Genomic DNA, 14,361 nt, shown 5'->3' on the forward strand with positions numbered 1-14,361 from the left:
CTTGGCAGTGGGCGTGATGAATGCAGTGGTTGTTGGACACGCTGATCAGGTCAAAGGGAAAACGTCCTGTGCAATGGCGTATAACGTCGTGTTACGTGGTTTGTGTATTTGTCGTGAAAGGCGACAAGAACGCGACAACGAGATGACGCTGCCGGCAATGACAACAGTCTGCTGTACGTTGTATGTTGTAGAATGAGGGGTGTCGAATGTCCAAATGACGCAGGAAGGTCGGGGCTGACAGGGTCGTCGGCAAGGCAGAAACGTCGTTGTAGAAGCCGACAGACGTCTGATGACTGGCCAACAGTTGCGAAACAAAACAGCATTCTCATAGTCAAATCAACGTCCAATGAGGGGCAGATTGTTGCACAGCCTCGCACGTGAACGGCAACATTTTGGCATGTGCCCGACGACGTGCATCGGGAAGGAGCGGTCGACCGACTTCAGAGGTACCGTGCTAATAGCACCACTGGCGCTGGATCGCTGTGTACGACGGTACATTCACTGTTGTGGTCTGAATATCGTATTTGACTTGGGTAAACGCTCATGCACATGTTTGAAAGGTATTGTGCATTTGATGGTGATTGGCAAACATGAAGGAGAAAGGAGTCACCGGCAGGATTTCGTCAATTTCACACCCTCGTTTTAAGATTAATTGCCTGGTGCTTTTTGGGGGGGGGGTTGTACGTCAAAATTCAATGAAGGAATAAGTTGACCTGACATTAATATCACGTTAAGTTTTGTCTTACGCGATTTATCTATTTATATTTATAATTTTACCTTGACACCTTCAAATATTTTTGAATACTACTAGCATTTCCTATTATATTTCGAGCCTTTCGTGTATCGCTTCACAGCGTTCTAAATCTCACACCTTTATTTTAAAAAATTTACTTTCTAGATGATCTCGTTCCGTTACTAACATCTTGGCGTCGTCTCGTCTTTCCCGGTTATTCTCCGCGGCCTTTCGGAAGCGATTGTTAGACTCCGGGATGACGTCATGGCGCTTTTTGGCATGCTATTCTTGTCTTGTCGCCAAGAAGCAACGCCCATGGTTTCCATTGTTTCCATTGTTTCCATTGTTCTCCAATGTTTCCCGTAATCGCCGCTCTGTCTCAACCTGCTTTTGCCATTGACTAACCTTTGCATCACTTGCTTCTTTTCTCAGAGCTCCTTGTGCTTTCTTAGCTGAGTTCTGGTTGCTGCCTTGCGCTTAGTGCCGCGGCGCCTTCTTACCGTGACTCCTTCCGGGGTCCGTCTTACTTTTCTTCTTGGGCTGGACGTCATCGAGCGTCGCCACAGAAGACGCTGTAGACGTCTGTATTTGTCACTGTCTCGATGTGGCTGGATTGCTGGCCCACATAATATCCGTCTCATATCCGTTGAGATGCTGGGCAATTTTGTCTATTTTTGCATCCGATGTCCCCGTTCTCCCCTTGACGAACCGGGGTCCCGTAATTTTGTTTAAAGTTATTTATTTGCCGCGCCGATGAGACCCATTCTCGGAACCTGACCGTTGCTCGGCGCTCCGAAAGTCGTACCGGCACCGCTTTCGTGTACTACAGGGAAAAAATTATCCAGGTCTTCCCAAAGTGGTTGGATCCGTGGCCCCTGGTTTGCCCTTTGGGTTAGTCGTATGGAAGGGCGCGTTCTGCCTGCCCAAATCCCACAGAGTTGCAATTCGTCCATAGCACGCGATGAGGACGGGTGCATTGCCAAGCATTTCGTGCCATGCCCTTAAATGAGTGACATACATCGTCAGAAATAGAGAAAGCGGCAGACAGAAACGAACAAGAAGAAAAGGCAGAGAGCAGCCTAAAATGGCAAGGCACAGTGGTCGCTTTCAAGGGAACATTGGGGGGGATACTGGCCGAGGTCTAGACCGTTCTGTGGAGCGAGTGTGGCTTGCTTCTAGACCAGCCAGTGGCCGTCTCACGATGCTTCCCATTCAAATTAAGTGAGAAAAGAACCACACTAGCGAATGGATTCGAAGCAAAATACGGAGTACTCGGCGACTCGTCTAAACTTTAAAAATAAGAGAACACCAGACCATGCGATTGGGGATTGGTGGGATTGGATCGAGCTAAGGCTTGACAAACAAGCCTCATAGACTATGACAGACAGTAGTTCGCTGTGCATTAGTTCGTACTTTCCACGATATTGAACAGAGCCATATTCTCTCCGCGTCCCCCGTCCCACCCCTTTTCCTCTTCGACCCGGATCGAGACCGACATAGCCTTTTGTGCTAATGGGAAAATGGAGGCGAAAAGAGGGGGAGTGGGTACGTCTGGAGCGCGTGAGAGACAAATGCAGGCATATAAATGACGGTGGCGTCAGGGAGCACGTGTGTCGCCGGCCGTTTTCAGTGCAACCTTGTCACACGACGCATTAACGAGCTGGTCGTCTCGCTGGGCCCAGACCGCGATGGATGCCTTTTGAAAGTGAAAGGCCAAGCACCAAAGAATGCCAAGTGCTCGCTTACCGCGTGTGCTTCATTGCGCTGAAATTTGAAGGAGGGACCCTAAAGAGCGACACTCATGGCCCCCGTTAAGGATAAAAAAAGGTAGAAAGGACCAACATGGGGGGTGTGAGCAAGCCGGATTGTCAGCGTGAAAACAAGGGGTCCTCGGGTTTTAGCAGGTCACAATCAACGGAAAATACAAGGCAAGCTCCGCGGAAGCCTCCAATTCAACGGTTTTGCAACGAATTATGGACCATTCCGCGCGCAGTGATTACTTACCACGTCGTAAAGGGCGTTTTTCAGTGAGTGTGCTTTCCACACACGAGATGGCGGAATGGCGAGTGGAGAGCGAGCAGGGAATCCGTTTTCCCCTTTGGGTTAAAGTTTTAAGAGTCGCAGGAAAACGGATATTCCCCAATTGTGGCCATGGCTGTCTTGCCTACGGCGGTTAGATACGTCTCGGTGGGACCTAGGCAGCAGAATAACAGAAACCAAAAAGTCCCGTGTCCAACGGATCATGACATACTATTTTAGTTTGGATATTTTTGATACAGAAAATCATGTTCCGTACTTTTGAAGCAGAAAATGGGGGTATCATTGATCGCGCTTATTTCTATCTTTGGATGTGTGTTTCTATATTGGGAATGTTTTGTGTGGTTTTGGAATCCGCCTGCCTACTTTTCGCGCATTTCCTTGGACCGCAGGTCGACAAGGCCGTCTCGGTCGACCGGCAGGAGCGGAGAATCTGGTGGCGGTCGGCTGCTGCGGCTCTGGTACAGGTACAGAGAGAACAGCACCGTCGAAACGCCGAGCGTAGACTGCAGCGTCATGGGCTCGCCAAATAGCACCGCGTTGGCCATGTAGCTGACCACAATGCTGAAGCTGGCCGCCAGGTTCTTGGCCACGTTGTCGGCGTAGGTGATGCAAATGGCCACCAGAATGCCGCCGAGCGCCTGCAGGGCAATGGTCGCCCACACCGTCGGGCCGTAGCCGACGAAGAATCCGTGCTGCGCGATGGCGGCGCCGTCCTTGCACCAGACGCCCAGCAGCAGGATTGGGAAGAGGCTGAAGAAGGAGAGCTGGGCGTTCCGCGTCCACAGGGACACGGACACGCGCGACTCCTTGATGAGCTTTTCAAAGTAAACGCCCGTGAAGCCCGAGATGAAGGACGCCACAATGGCGGCGAAGAAGCCCTTGGTGGTGTTCATTGGGTGGGCTAGCTTCGGTGATGCTGTCGTGACTCGTGTGTGGTTTGCGCTGTTTGTCCGGCCCCCGGCAAACCAGCCCATTAGGCTGGCGAGAGAAAAAGAGGATGCCGGCGCAGATGCAGATGCAGACGCAGACGCCATTGTCTTTGCGCCCGGGCCGCCTGATGTTTCGGCCACTTGCACAATCGCCACGCCCAGCGTGAGAAGCACCAGGGCGAGCCACTGTTTTGGGGTGATGACGCGCTGCAGCATCACAATGCTGAAGAGCACCGTCGTCAAGATCTTGAGCTGGTAGGTCACTTGGAAAGGCACTGTCTCCATGTTGCTGACGGCCACGTAGACGAGATGCGTCTGCAGCGCGTAGAGCCCAGCCGGCAGAATCAGCATCCATGACCCAGACGCGAAGAGCGACTGATAGAGAATGGACGCGATGTTGGCGGGCGCATAGGGGTTGGCGGGCAACGCTGGTCGTTGTTTTGAATCATCACCGTTGGCTGCTGATGCTGCAGCTGCGGCCGCGGCTGCTTTTTGTGCCTTTATCTGTGCGTGGCAGTCAATTGCCAGACTGAAGACCAGCTTGATCAACTCGACAAACATCATGGCCGTCGAGATAAAGTAGCGGCGCTGGCCAGACACCGGTTTGGCGCGTGAGTGGTGCATAACCTGCCACATGGTTAAAGACATGCCAAGCCAATATCAGCGTCATATTGGACAACCTACCATTATCAGAGCTGAGTTTTGAAGAACAAGCTGAGAATGTCAATACGCCTGTCCATATTTCAGCCAGAGCACCAGAGGCCAGAGACTGCTGTGTTACGTACGAAGATCTGCGACATCGTCTGTATCGACGTGGCGCCGCGCAAGAATCGTGCTGGCCGGTAACCAGGCGATGCCGCCCGTGGCCATGCTGCCGGCGAAGTGCTGGTTAAGCTCGGTGATGGCGCCATGGCGGAGAGTAGCCGGCGGGCAAAGATGCCCGAGAATCTGGCGTGGGGAGTTGTCAAGAGTTGTCGATGCCTTCCTGCTGTGTGATGTCGCAAGACGTCTTTTCTCCTCGTTCCTATGATTTTCGGATCAAGTCTGGGAGGGAGGTGTGGCTCAATTTGTTCGGTTTCGGAAAATAAAATACAATTTAAAAAATGAAGGGAAACGAAATGAAAGAGAGCGGCCGGGAAAAGCACAAAGCACAATCAGAAAGGACGCAGAAAGCACGCTGTCAGTAGTACCGCCGTAAAGGCAATAAACGAAGAGAGCCAAGACAGATCCAAAATAAGGATTCCAACTTGATACGGTTGTGAGAAACGGGGGAGCTTGTGAAAACCGGGGACTTCCTAAAAAGGATGGCGAGCGCGAGCAGCAAATGACACGGTAGAAATAATCCAGAACGTGAGTACCGAGTGCTCTGCTCGGCGTAAACACTCCGCAGAAAATGAGAAGACAACCCAGAAAAGAACAGGTGAAATAGCGGAAAAGTGAATGAAGGAGGAAAATGTAAATACTCCCTGAAGAGGAATAGAATGCACTGAACAAGTCGAGGAAACGTGAGCTATGGAGACTGGAAAAAATGATTGGGCAGAGCAGGGATGAGGAGGGTGTGGAGCATGACAAGCCTGCGCTAGTTTTATGGTTTGTGTTTTTTTTTGTGGTGCTGCGGTTCTTCGTTTCAGTAGCGGCAGCACCCCTGTCAGTCTCGTAGGGCAGAAAAGCTTCGCCTCGGTGAAAGAGGCACTTTTTGATTGAGGAGAAGGACACGAGAGATAACTGAAATTTTAGGAGAGAGAATGAAAACGGAATTGAGGCAGAGCAGAGGAGGGCGTGTGAACACCCAAGGCGAGTGGAGTGTTTTGCACTTTATACGTGGTATTATTAGGGGGGGGGAGACGCGGGACACAAAGAACAAAAGACAGGTAAATAGAAAAAGGAAATATGAACAAGAAGGGTGAGAGGGCATGCGAGCCGAAAGGAAAAAAGCTTGTCTTGTACAGGGATGTTTTGGCCCGGGGGGAAAGGGGGTACGACGGGAACGATAATACGACGGGGCCGAAAGGAATTGCGTGAAATAAGAGGGCGAGAGGGTGAGAGTGAGAAGAAGAAAAAAGGTGTGGATGGGAACAGAGACAGAAAGACTTCTCCGGGTGGACGACCACAAGCGCGGCGAGGCCAATTTCAGGCTAATTCAGACACAGGAAATAGAAAAAGCAGGAACAAAAGGAGGACTCAGAGGAACAAATAAGAAGGAATGCCAGGATGCAAGGATGCCCGTCAAAGCCTATCGTCAAGATGGCCAGACCAGGCTTTGTAGGACCTTTACTCCGTACGGGACGCCATAAATGAGAAGACAGGCCCTGCAAATCAGGTTTGGAGATAAGAGCCGAGAGTGAAATGGATGGAGGAGAGCACGCAACGGCTGAGAAGGCGGTAGAATGAAGAAGACCTGGGAATGTGGCGCTGTGAGAAGTGGCGCTGCCCTGATGGTCTGGTGCTGAGATGCGGTGATGCGCTGTTGACCGTTAGGTGTTGGTGCCTTGCCAAGGTGTGACGGCAAAGTAAGCATAAGACAGGATTTCGCAGGATCGGGGAGGCCACAGGGTATCTCGTTTAGGCTGTCGTTTGGGCGAACCGCGTTTGGGCGAACCGTTTGGGCGAACCGTTTGGACGATCGTGTGGGCAGAAGAGCAAAAACTATGGTTGATAATCAAAAGCGCGGAGGCCAGAAAGGATCCGATGAGACGGAAGGACCAACAAGGGCTAGCAGTCGGCACGTCGACAAGTACAGTGGAAGTGATTGAGCAAGTCAAAAAGGCACATCGAGAATGCGACTGATCCACGTCTTGGCACAGTTCTCAGCTCAACGTGACGGAGAGCCAACCACCTCACACAGAGCGTCGAGAGCAAAGAGGAGAGGTCGGGTCGACGTTTGCCCCATTGCCCCGTCGGGGGCTCTTCAGTCTTTTTCTTGCTTTTCGTAGCTTTGCGTTTTGCATCTCCGCGCTGCGTTGTTGGGCTGTCTTTACATGCATGCTTGTGTTGGTCCCGCAGCGACCGACGACCACCCAAGGGGGCGAGGCCGAAACAGAGTCGACTTGTGCGGTAGGAGACCATGTGGCCAGATGGTAGGGGCGGATTGCAGCGATTGGCCACGATGGACGTGAGGAAGAAGAGTAATACATTACGACATAGGAACCACTTGTACGAATAGCATCTAGGACCATCGCTAGCACGCACTGGCGTACTCCGTCCCTGGCGTGTTGTCGTGCGTCGCACTTGCCTACTTTGCCTGCTTGAAACTGCCAGCGGGAATCGAGCTGCAGACCGACAGAACTGGAGGGCAGGCGCGACCCAAAATCTGCCCAATCTGCCGGGACTATTGTGTTTAAAGTGGTCGGAACGCCCGGAGTCGCAGCAGCTAGCCGTTTCTGGACAATTGGGGCGCGCCAGTTTTTTCAACGACGGTTTTGTTCAGTGCGGTTTAAGGGAACGGAGCATTCCGTTATGGAATACGGGGTATTACCACCCTCACTGTGCTTTTGCTTGTTCCTTGCGCCTTCCCATTCCTGTTAGGCACGCGGACGGATTGAAGAGCACAAACGGCAACTCCACAGGCTGCCACTGTTCTGTCAGATCTTTGTTGCATGCCAGTTACTGGAAGCAAAACCATGGTGCCTTTCCGACGCGTCAAAGTTTGTTGCTTCAGTCGCCCCCAGTCGCCCCCAGTCGCCCCCAGTCGCACCAGTCGCTTCAGTCGCGACGGTCGTTTTGGCAGATCTCGCAACGATCGTATCTTATCCTCGCAGCGCCTCACTGTCACTCGCTCTTTCCCTGTCATGCGTTGTCTTCATCCGCTCCTTCCAAAATTCTGGCTATTTTTGTTTTCTCCCTTCCCCCGTCGCTTCCCCCATCGCTTCCCACTTCCTTGCACTCCCCCCTTTTTTATTCTGCTGCCTGGGCCGTCCAGTCTTGGTATCCTCTTGGCAGTCATTTGGCGGCTTCTCATTTTGACTCCGAATCTCCTTGATCTTCATCACTGTGTTTGCTCATTTGTGCATTCCACTTCTCAGACCGCCAGGCCTGCCAGATCAACAGCTCAGCAGCTCAGCCGCTCAGCGGTTCTCGAGTCCACCTGTCCACTATCCAATGTCCACTGTCCACTCTCCACTGGCCGCCTTTATTTCCTTGCTTTGGCTGCCGGTTGTTTTGCTTGTTCAATGACCTACTACTTTTCCTCGTGTTTCGCTTGACCCCATTCCCCATTTTTGTACCTCCTCTCACCGCGCTCCTCACACTCTTCACACTCCGCACACTCCTCACACATACAGCCATGTTGCTGCCGCCCCGCGTCACGCGCCTGTTGGGCGCTCTACGCCTGCACGCCCCTTCATTCCGCTCGCTTTCCTTGTCGCGCCGTGCCTGGCGCCTCGTCTCCCAGATCGCCTTGTTCTTGGTGCTGTTTCCACCGCTGCTGCAGTGGACCATTGCCTACCTGGTTGGCGGCGATGTGCGGCTCTTGCCAGAGGACCTTCAGGGCGCCAAGAATCTGCTGATTGTCACTGCGCATCCGGATGATGAGTGCCTCTTTTTCGCCCCGAGCATACTCGGCGTCCTCGACCGGAACCGAGGCGTGCACGGCAGCCTCATTTCCATATCAACCGGTACGTTGTTTTGTGGTTTTGACCTTGTCCATGCGCCCCCTTTGGGATGGTGTGGTGCCTTGCCCTTTGCTGCCCGAGTTTCGTCTTTGGCCCACCTTTTCTAACATAACCAACCACGGTCCAAAGGAAACAACTATGGCATTGGCGACCTGCGCAAAACAGAACTTGTTGGATCGTGTACGGCGCTACAAATTGACCCAGCACGCTGCCTCGCCTTGGACCATCCTGACCTCCAAGACAATCCTACCAAATGGTGGGACACCACCCTCTTGCAATCCGTTGTGCAGGAGTACATTGACAAGTGGAACATTGACGCAGTATGTTTTTTGCCTCCCCCTCTTTTTGGTGCTTTGTGCTTTGTGCTTCTGTGCTCTGTGCTTCTAGTTCTTTTTCCTTTCTCGGAGCTCTAACGTGTGTTCCGTCTTAGATCATCACGTTCGATGAAGGTGGTGTGTCTGGTCATATCAACCACCGTGCCGTGAGCGCTGCCGTCCGGTAAGGAACCCTTCATTTTTTTCGCACTTTCTTTTCTTTTCCCGCCTTTCACCGTTGCATTCTTCTCCTGCTTCCCTCCCTAGTCACCACATCCAACCATAGTCCCTTTTCCTTATCCCCTCTTCCCGCTTCCGTGGTCCTGCCCGCCAATTTACCGCCCCTTTTCCACTATTGGCCATGGCTTGTTTTACTGTAGATTGCGTGCTGAGCCTGCAAACCTAACAATGACACTAGTGAACTCGTCTCGTCTTCTCCTCCCTCTTCAAAAACGCCCGTGGCATACATGGTTGTCACGACGTCGCTCTGGCGCAAGTACACGTTTCTGGGCGACCTCCCCCTGACCGCGCTGCGTTTTACCTGGCGCATTCTAGCGGCCCTTTTCTACCCTGCGCGCGTGGGCGCAACAGAGACTACGTCTGCATTTGCCACGAGCCGCGCGCTGGTCGCCAACTCCTGGCATCGCTACCGAGAGACACGCGAGGCGTTTCGCAACCATAACAGCCAGTACACTTGGGATCGCCACTTGTACATGGTCGTCAGCCGGTACGTCTGGTTCAACGACTTGAAAAAGATTCTGCCTTCAGCAGCCGCAGCTCCGGAAACAGGATCAGCACCATGATCACGAAGAGGGGGGGAACAAAGCCGAAATACGAGCAATAATGAAGCAAAGTAGCATGTATTAGCATATAGGGCGTCAGGCGTATTGCTTTGTTAAGATAGACACGAAACAGGGAAACAGGAAAACGACCTGCACACATCACAGAACTAAATGGAATAATTATCCTTTCTACAAAGTACAATTACAGGCGTAGATCAGCCACTTCATCCCTGGGGCTGTTAATCCTGGGCTGTAATAAAGCAGAAAAAGGGCAGAAGTAATTGCGACGGTTAGTGCATTTGACTCGGCGACCGAAACGAACCAATAATCGCCGTGTACGTTGAGAATCCCCCCTCTAGTTGCGGTAGTTGGTAGCGTGCCAGTCAGAGCCCACGGCGATCGCTACTCCAAATTGCATTTGTGGTCGTGTGTGCGTTGTCCCTTTTTCGTGACCGCGGCGCCCAACGGTACAAAAAAAATACATCAAAACGCGCTGCGTACTGTCAGGGGAATTTGGTAGTATTGGCGACAAAACATACAACATACAACATACCCCCCCCCCAAAAAAAAGCAATCGAATCGAGACAAACAGAAAAAGGGAAAAGACAAAAGGACAAAAGAAAAGAAGAACCCCCGAAGACGACCAATGCGAATCGCGAAACGCGCGAATCGCCTGATCCATGTGTGTGTTTCGTCTCGCACCCAATTTCGTATTCTTTTTTTTTTCTTCTTTATTTTAATTCGTATTTTCCTTTTCTTTTTCACCCTGCTGTGGTTGGCTGCTTTGTCCGCCGTAATACGGTTCAACATTGGGTTGAAACTCCGCCAGGCGCAGCTCAGGCGCAGCTCAGGTGCTGCAGCGAGCCAGTCACCGACGGAAACAAAATCCCAGGCAGGCAGCAATTTTCTTTTTTCCTTTTATCTTTTTTTGCGCAGTCTCATCACAGTGTTTTGTCAGGCCCTTCCAGACCTCGACTCCAACCGACTCCACCAGCCTCCACTGCCGATCCCCTTTTGGTCAAGTCTCTCCACACTCTAATTTAAGCTTTTGCCAAGCCTTTTTGCTGTGCTTCGCTGGAAACGCTGTTTTTGTGCTCACTCTTGTCACTCTTCGGTGCTAGAAACGGGGCTAAGACGAGAAAGTGTGCTAATGAGAGCCAGTTGCCACCAGCCCTGGTCGAGCACGGGGGGGGGGCCTAACTGCCACCCATGTCTCGTCTCTCTCGTATGTGTGTACTCCGTACTCCGTACGACGTATGGGCATAGCGTAATATTTTTATTTTTTATTTGGTCTCGCTGGCCATCACCTCAACGCCAGCCGCAGTCTCGCGGCGCTTTGAGGCTCCCGTCCTCAGTATCGTTCGATAAATCCCATTTCTTTTCTTGTCATTGTTAGCACTCCACGCTTCTATAACTGTATATTTTTGGTGTCCCAAACGGTCCCATTTTTATTATGCTACTGTTTTCGCGCAAACCTTCTTTCAGCCTACGAAGAGTGGCCCCCATCCCATCGTCCATCGTCTTCCACGCCACGCTTACCTGTATTTCTTTCTCCTGGCCCTGTGCCGCTCGCAACATTTTTCTTCTTTCTTATACCTTTTAGTCTCCTTATTTATTGCCTCTGCCATTCATTCCCTCCTTTTTGCACACTTTGTCAGTCTACTTTTCCCCCTCTACCCACGTTTTCGTCCATCGACTTTTCTTCCTCGCTGGTTCGGCCGGGCCGGAATTTAATCAGACAGATAAGCACTCATCTGCGCACCTCTTTCGAACCGCTTGACTTCCCTTGGCCTGCTTCTTCTTTATTATTCCCTTACTTCCTTTTTTACTTGCCACTGTTCCTCTTTGTCATAGGCCACCATCCTCCCAACCGTTTTATTTCTTATTTTCGAACCGTTCCTTGGCAGCACGTTTTTTCTCCTTCCTTTACATCATCGACCCCTTTTTTATGTTCATTCATACGTTCGCCGTCCACCCTCAACCAACTTCCGCTCGTCGCTCATCGTCGCCACATCAGCACCAGTGCAACATCACTTCGACACGTCCTGACCGGCTTTCGTCTTCGTCTTCGTCCTGTCACGCCCCGAATCCGCATATCTTGTTAACGCTTGGGACGTTCTGGTCGTCCGGCGTGCCTGATTTTCGACCATCGTCGTTCGTCTGTCGCCAGATCTGCCGCCAAGCATCTGTCAAACTACCCTTCCACTGCCCGCTGCTGTCCGGCCAGGCCCGTGCAACCGTTTGCCGCACTTGAACGTGCTCGCCTCAAACGATCCAACCGTTGCACGCGCCAACCGTCGTCCTACATCACCTTCTTTTCACACCACACAATGTTGTCCACCGGCCCCCTTCCGCGGCGGCTGCGGTCACGGTTTGGCCTTCTTGTGACCGGTTTCCTTGTCGTCGTCGTGTTTCTGTCGCGACACATCCTCTACACAGCCTGGACACTCGCGTATATGCCCATGGTATGGTCAAGAGACGCACCCACATTTGTCATTTCGCAGGCGCTTGACAATTTCGACATCACCTTTGCCGACTACAATGCCTCCCAGACCGAGGCCGGCTTCGACTACCCCGACCGCGTGCCCCCGGTCATGCACCACGTCGTGCTGGGCTCCCGTCCCGCGCTGCCCGCCTGGACCGAGACCCGCCAGAGCTGCCTCGACTTCCACCAGGGCTGGGAGACACACTACTGGACCGACGAGACCGCCGCCGCGTTTGTCGCCGACAAGTTTCCCGAGGTCAAGGCCACCTGGGACAGCTATCCCTTCCTCATCCAGAAAGTCGACGCCCTGCGCTACATGGTCCTGTACGAGTACGGCGGCGCCGTCCTCGACATGGACCTGCGCTGCAAGCGCGCCCTCGGCCCGCTGCGCCGCTTCGGCTTCGTGGCCATCGAGGCCATGCCCGTCGGCTTCTCGAGCGGCTTCATGATGGCCGAGCGCCGCAACCCCCTCGTCGGCGCCATTGTCGACAGCCTCAAGACGTACAACCACCGCTGGCTGGGCCTGCCCTACCCCACCGTCATGTTCAGCACCGGCTGCCACTTTGCCTCCACCATCCACGCCCTCCAGGCCAACCGCAGCGACTACAAGGTCCTGCGCGGGCCCGACGACAACCGCGACATGCACAAGCTCAACGGCAAGGTCTCCACCCCCATCTTCGACCACCTCGGCAGCTCCGCCTGGCACTCGTTTGACGGCGCCGCCATCATCATGCTGCGCAACGCCCTCCCCTACCTCCTGCCCGTCCTGCTCGTCGTCGGCGTCGCCTCCATCGTCTTCGCCAAGCGCCGCCGCCTCCGGCTGCTGCAGCGCCCCGTTCCCCACATGCGCGAGCTGTTGCGCCACCAGCACGACGAGCAGCAGCACGACAAGTACGTCAGCGGCAGCGAGTCCAGCAGCACCGACGGCGACGACTCGGACGACGAGAAGGCCTTCCGCGACGTCTCGCCGCGCACGGCCAGCAGAGACTACCCGTCGGATGGCAGCAGGCATGTTTGACCCCGTCATTCGGCCATTCGTGAATATGCTGCATTCGTTTTTACCCTCTTTTTAATATTGATGCCATCTCCTTGCTTCACAACCGGCACTCTTGTATATATTGAATGGGTTCCTTTCGGATTTATTTACTCTCTCTCTCTTTTTCTCATTCTCTTTTGCGTTGTCTTCTTGCCTACTATGTTATGCCCAGCAGTTGATTTAGGCACGTCATTTTTTCATTTTGTCAAATATGGTCTACTCCTAATTTTCTTTAACTGTTTTTATTGTATCCATCTTCTTAGATTCCGTTCCCGGGAAAATGAAGCGTCTCTAATGATAGCACACAAATCTATCTATGATCCTTGACTTTGACACCACCTATGCAACCTGATGAGTGAACAAAACACCTTGTAGAATCTTGCAGCCTTCTTTGTGACTCCTTGGGAGCGTTGATCTTCCTCGTCAAGCGTACCCTCGATCATGTCGTTCACTAAGCCCAGCATCCGTGATGATCGTGAACAGCACATTCCTGCGAAGACTCTCGCTGCTATTCCAGGTTTTTTGGCCCCGAAAAGGCCAATACACCGTACTTGGGATGCTCTTACCCTTGGAAAGAGCTATCTTACTCTTGATCGTACAGGTATCCTTTGAAGGATGTCCAGACAGAGCCTTGTCCAGTTCTGCCGCGTCCTGGACGAGAATGGAAAATCATTCTCGCAAGCGTCATGAATATACCTCATTCCTTTCGGGCCCTCCACAGCTTCCGAAGAAGCAATGTTTCGTATGCAAACGAGAATAGTGCCGCAAACCACCCTCTTTTACTAACTCCATAAAAATGCTATGAGTCTTCGCGAGACAACCTAGCAGAGATTTCTGGCTGTAGTAAACGGCCTCTTGCCGTTTCTTTGAGCTGCGTGCAGTGATTTGGGGGGATGTAATGGTTTTCTGCAAGTATGTTCAAACAATGGGAACGAGAGACCATCTCGTCATCCCGATGTCCTTTGCCACTCTCACAAGTCTCGTCTGGAATAAACAGCTGGACACGATGAACCCAATACCGATTACGTATAGGCTTCCGCCTTTCATTATTCAGCCTTTCTGCCTCAAACTAGACCATTTAAGATAAAAGAGAACAAGCATACAGAGCCGTATGAAGGTCATCTTGGTCGAGGCTGTAGATGCACGACTGTCGTTTCGTAGTACAGATCTACTTGGAGGCGATGTATCTGGCGACGCTGACTACAGCAGAACCGTCCATAAGCTCCGATTGTAAACCGAAACTATGTAAAGCATCCATGACTCCGTTGTGCAGGTGCACCTTTGTAGTGGATGGAGGATATGACAGAGGCCACTGTTTCTACTCTGCATGACCACCGCGCCCCCTCTGACATTTCAAAATCTGACATATACTATCAATTGCAGTGTTAATTTGCACAATAAGTCCAGTTAACTAAAAGGACGTGACCTTGGC

The 14,361-nt window shown here is 52.3% G+C and overlaps 3 protein-coding genes across 3 annotated transcripts; 2 read left to right on the forward strand and 1 right to left on the reverse strand.

Moving 5' to 3' along the window:
- Positions 1–3,132: 3,132 nt before the first annotated feature.
- SPSK_07500 (solute carrier family 35 (UDP-sugar transporter), member A1/2/3) lies at positions 3,133–4,572 on the reverse strand (the record flags this gene model as incomplete). Its single annotated transcript, XM_016734162.1, has 3 exons — positions 3,133–4,329; positions 4,387–4,397; positions 4,488–4,572. 3 exons carry the CDS (start codon positions 4,570–4,572, stop codon positions 3,133–3,135), a joined length of 1,293 nt encoding a protein of 430 aa, XP_016590945.1.
- Positions 4,573–7,984: 3,412 nt separating this feature from the next.
- Positions 7,985–9,429, forward strand: SPSK_07496 (N-acetylglucosaminylphosphatidylinositol deacetylase; the record flags this gene model as incomplete). Its single annotated transcript, XM_016734158.1, has 4 exons — positions 7,985–8,315; positions 8,442–8,632; positions 8,743–8,810; positions 9,045–9,429. The coding sequence occupies 4 exons, from the start codon at positions 7,985–7,987 to the stop codon at positions 9,427–9,429; spliced, it is 975 nt and encodes a 324-aa protein (XP_016590946.1).
- Positions 9,430–11,738: 2,309 nt separating this feature from the next.
- On the forward strand, positions 11,739–12,911 carry SPSK_07656 (glucosyll transferase; the record flags this gene model as incomplete). Its single annotated transcript, XM_016734315.1, has 1 exon — positions 11,739–12,911. The coding sequence occupies one exon, from the start codon at positions 11,739–11,741 to the stop codon at positions 12,909–12,911; it is 1,173 nt and encodes a 390-aa protein (XP_016590947.1).
- Positions 12,912–14,361: the final 1,450 nt, after the last annotated feature.

The sequence above is a fragment of the Sporothrix schenckii genome (assembly GCF_000961545.1).
Source record: "Sporothrix schenckii 1099-18 chromosome Unknown Cont41, whole genome shotgun sequence".
Taxonomy (NCBI): Eukaryota; Fungi; Ascomycota; class Sordariomycetes; order Ophiostomatales; family Ophiostomataceae; genus Sporothrix; species Sporothrix schenckii.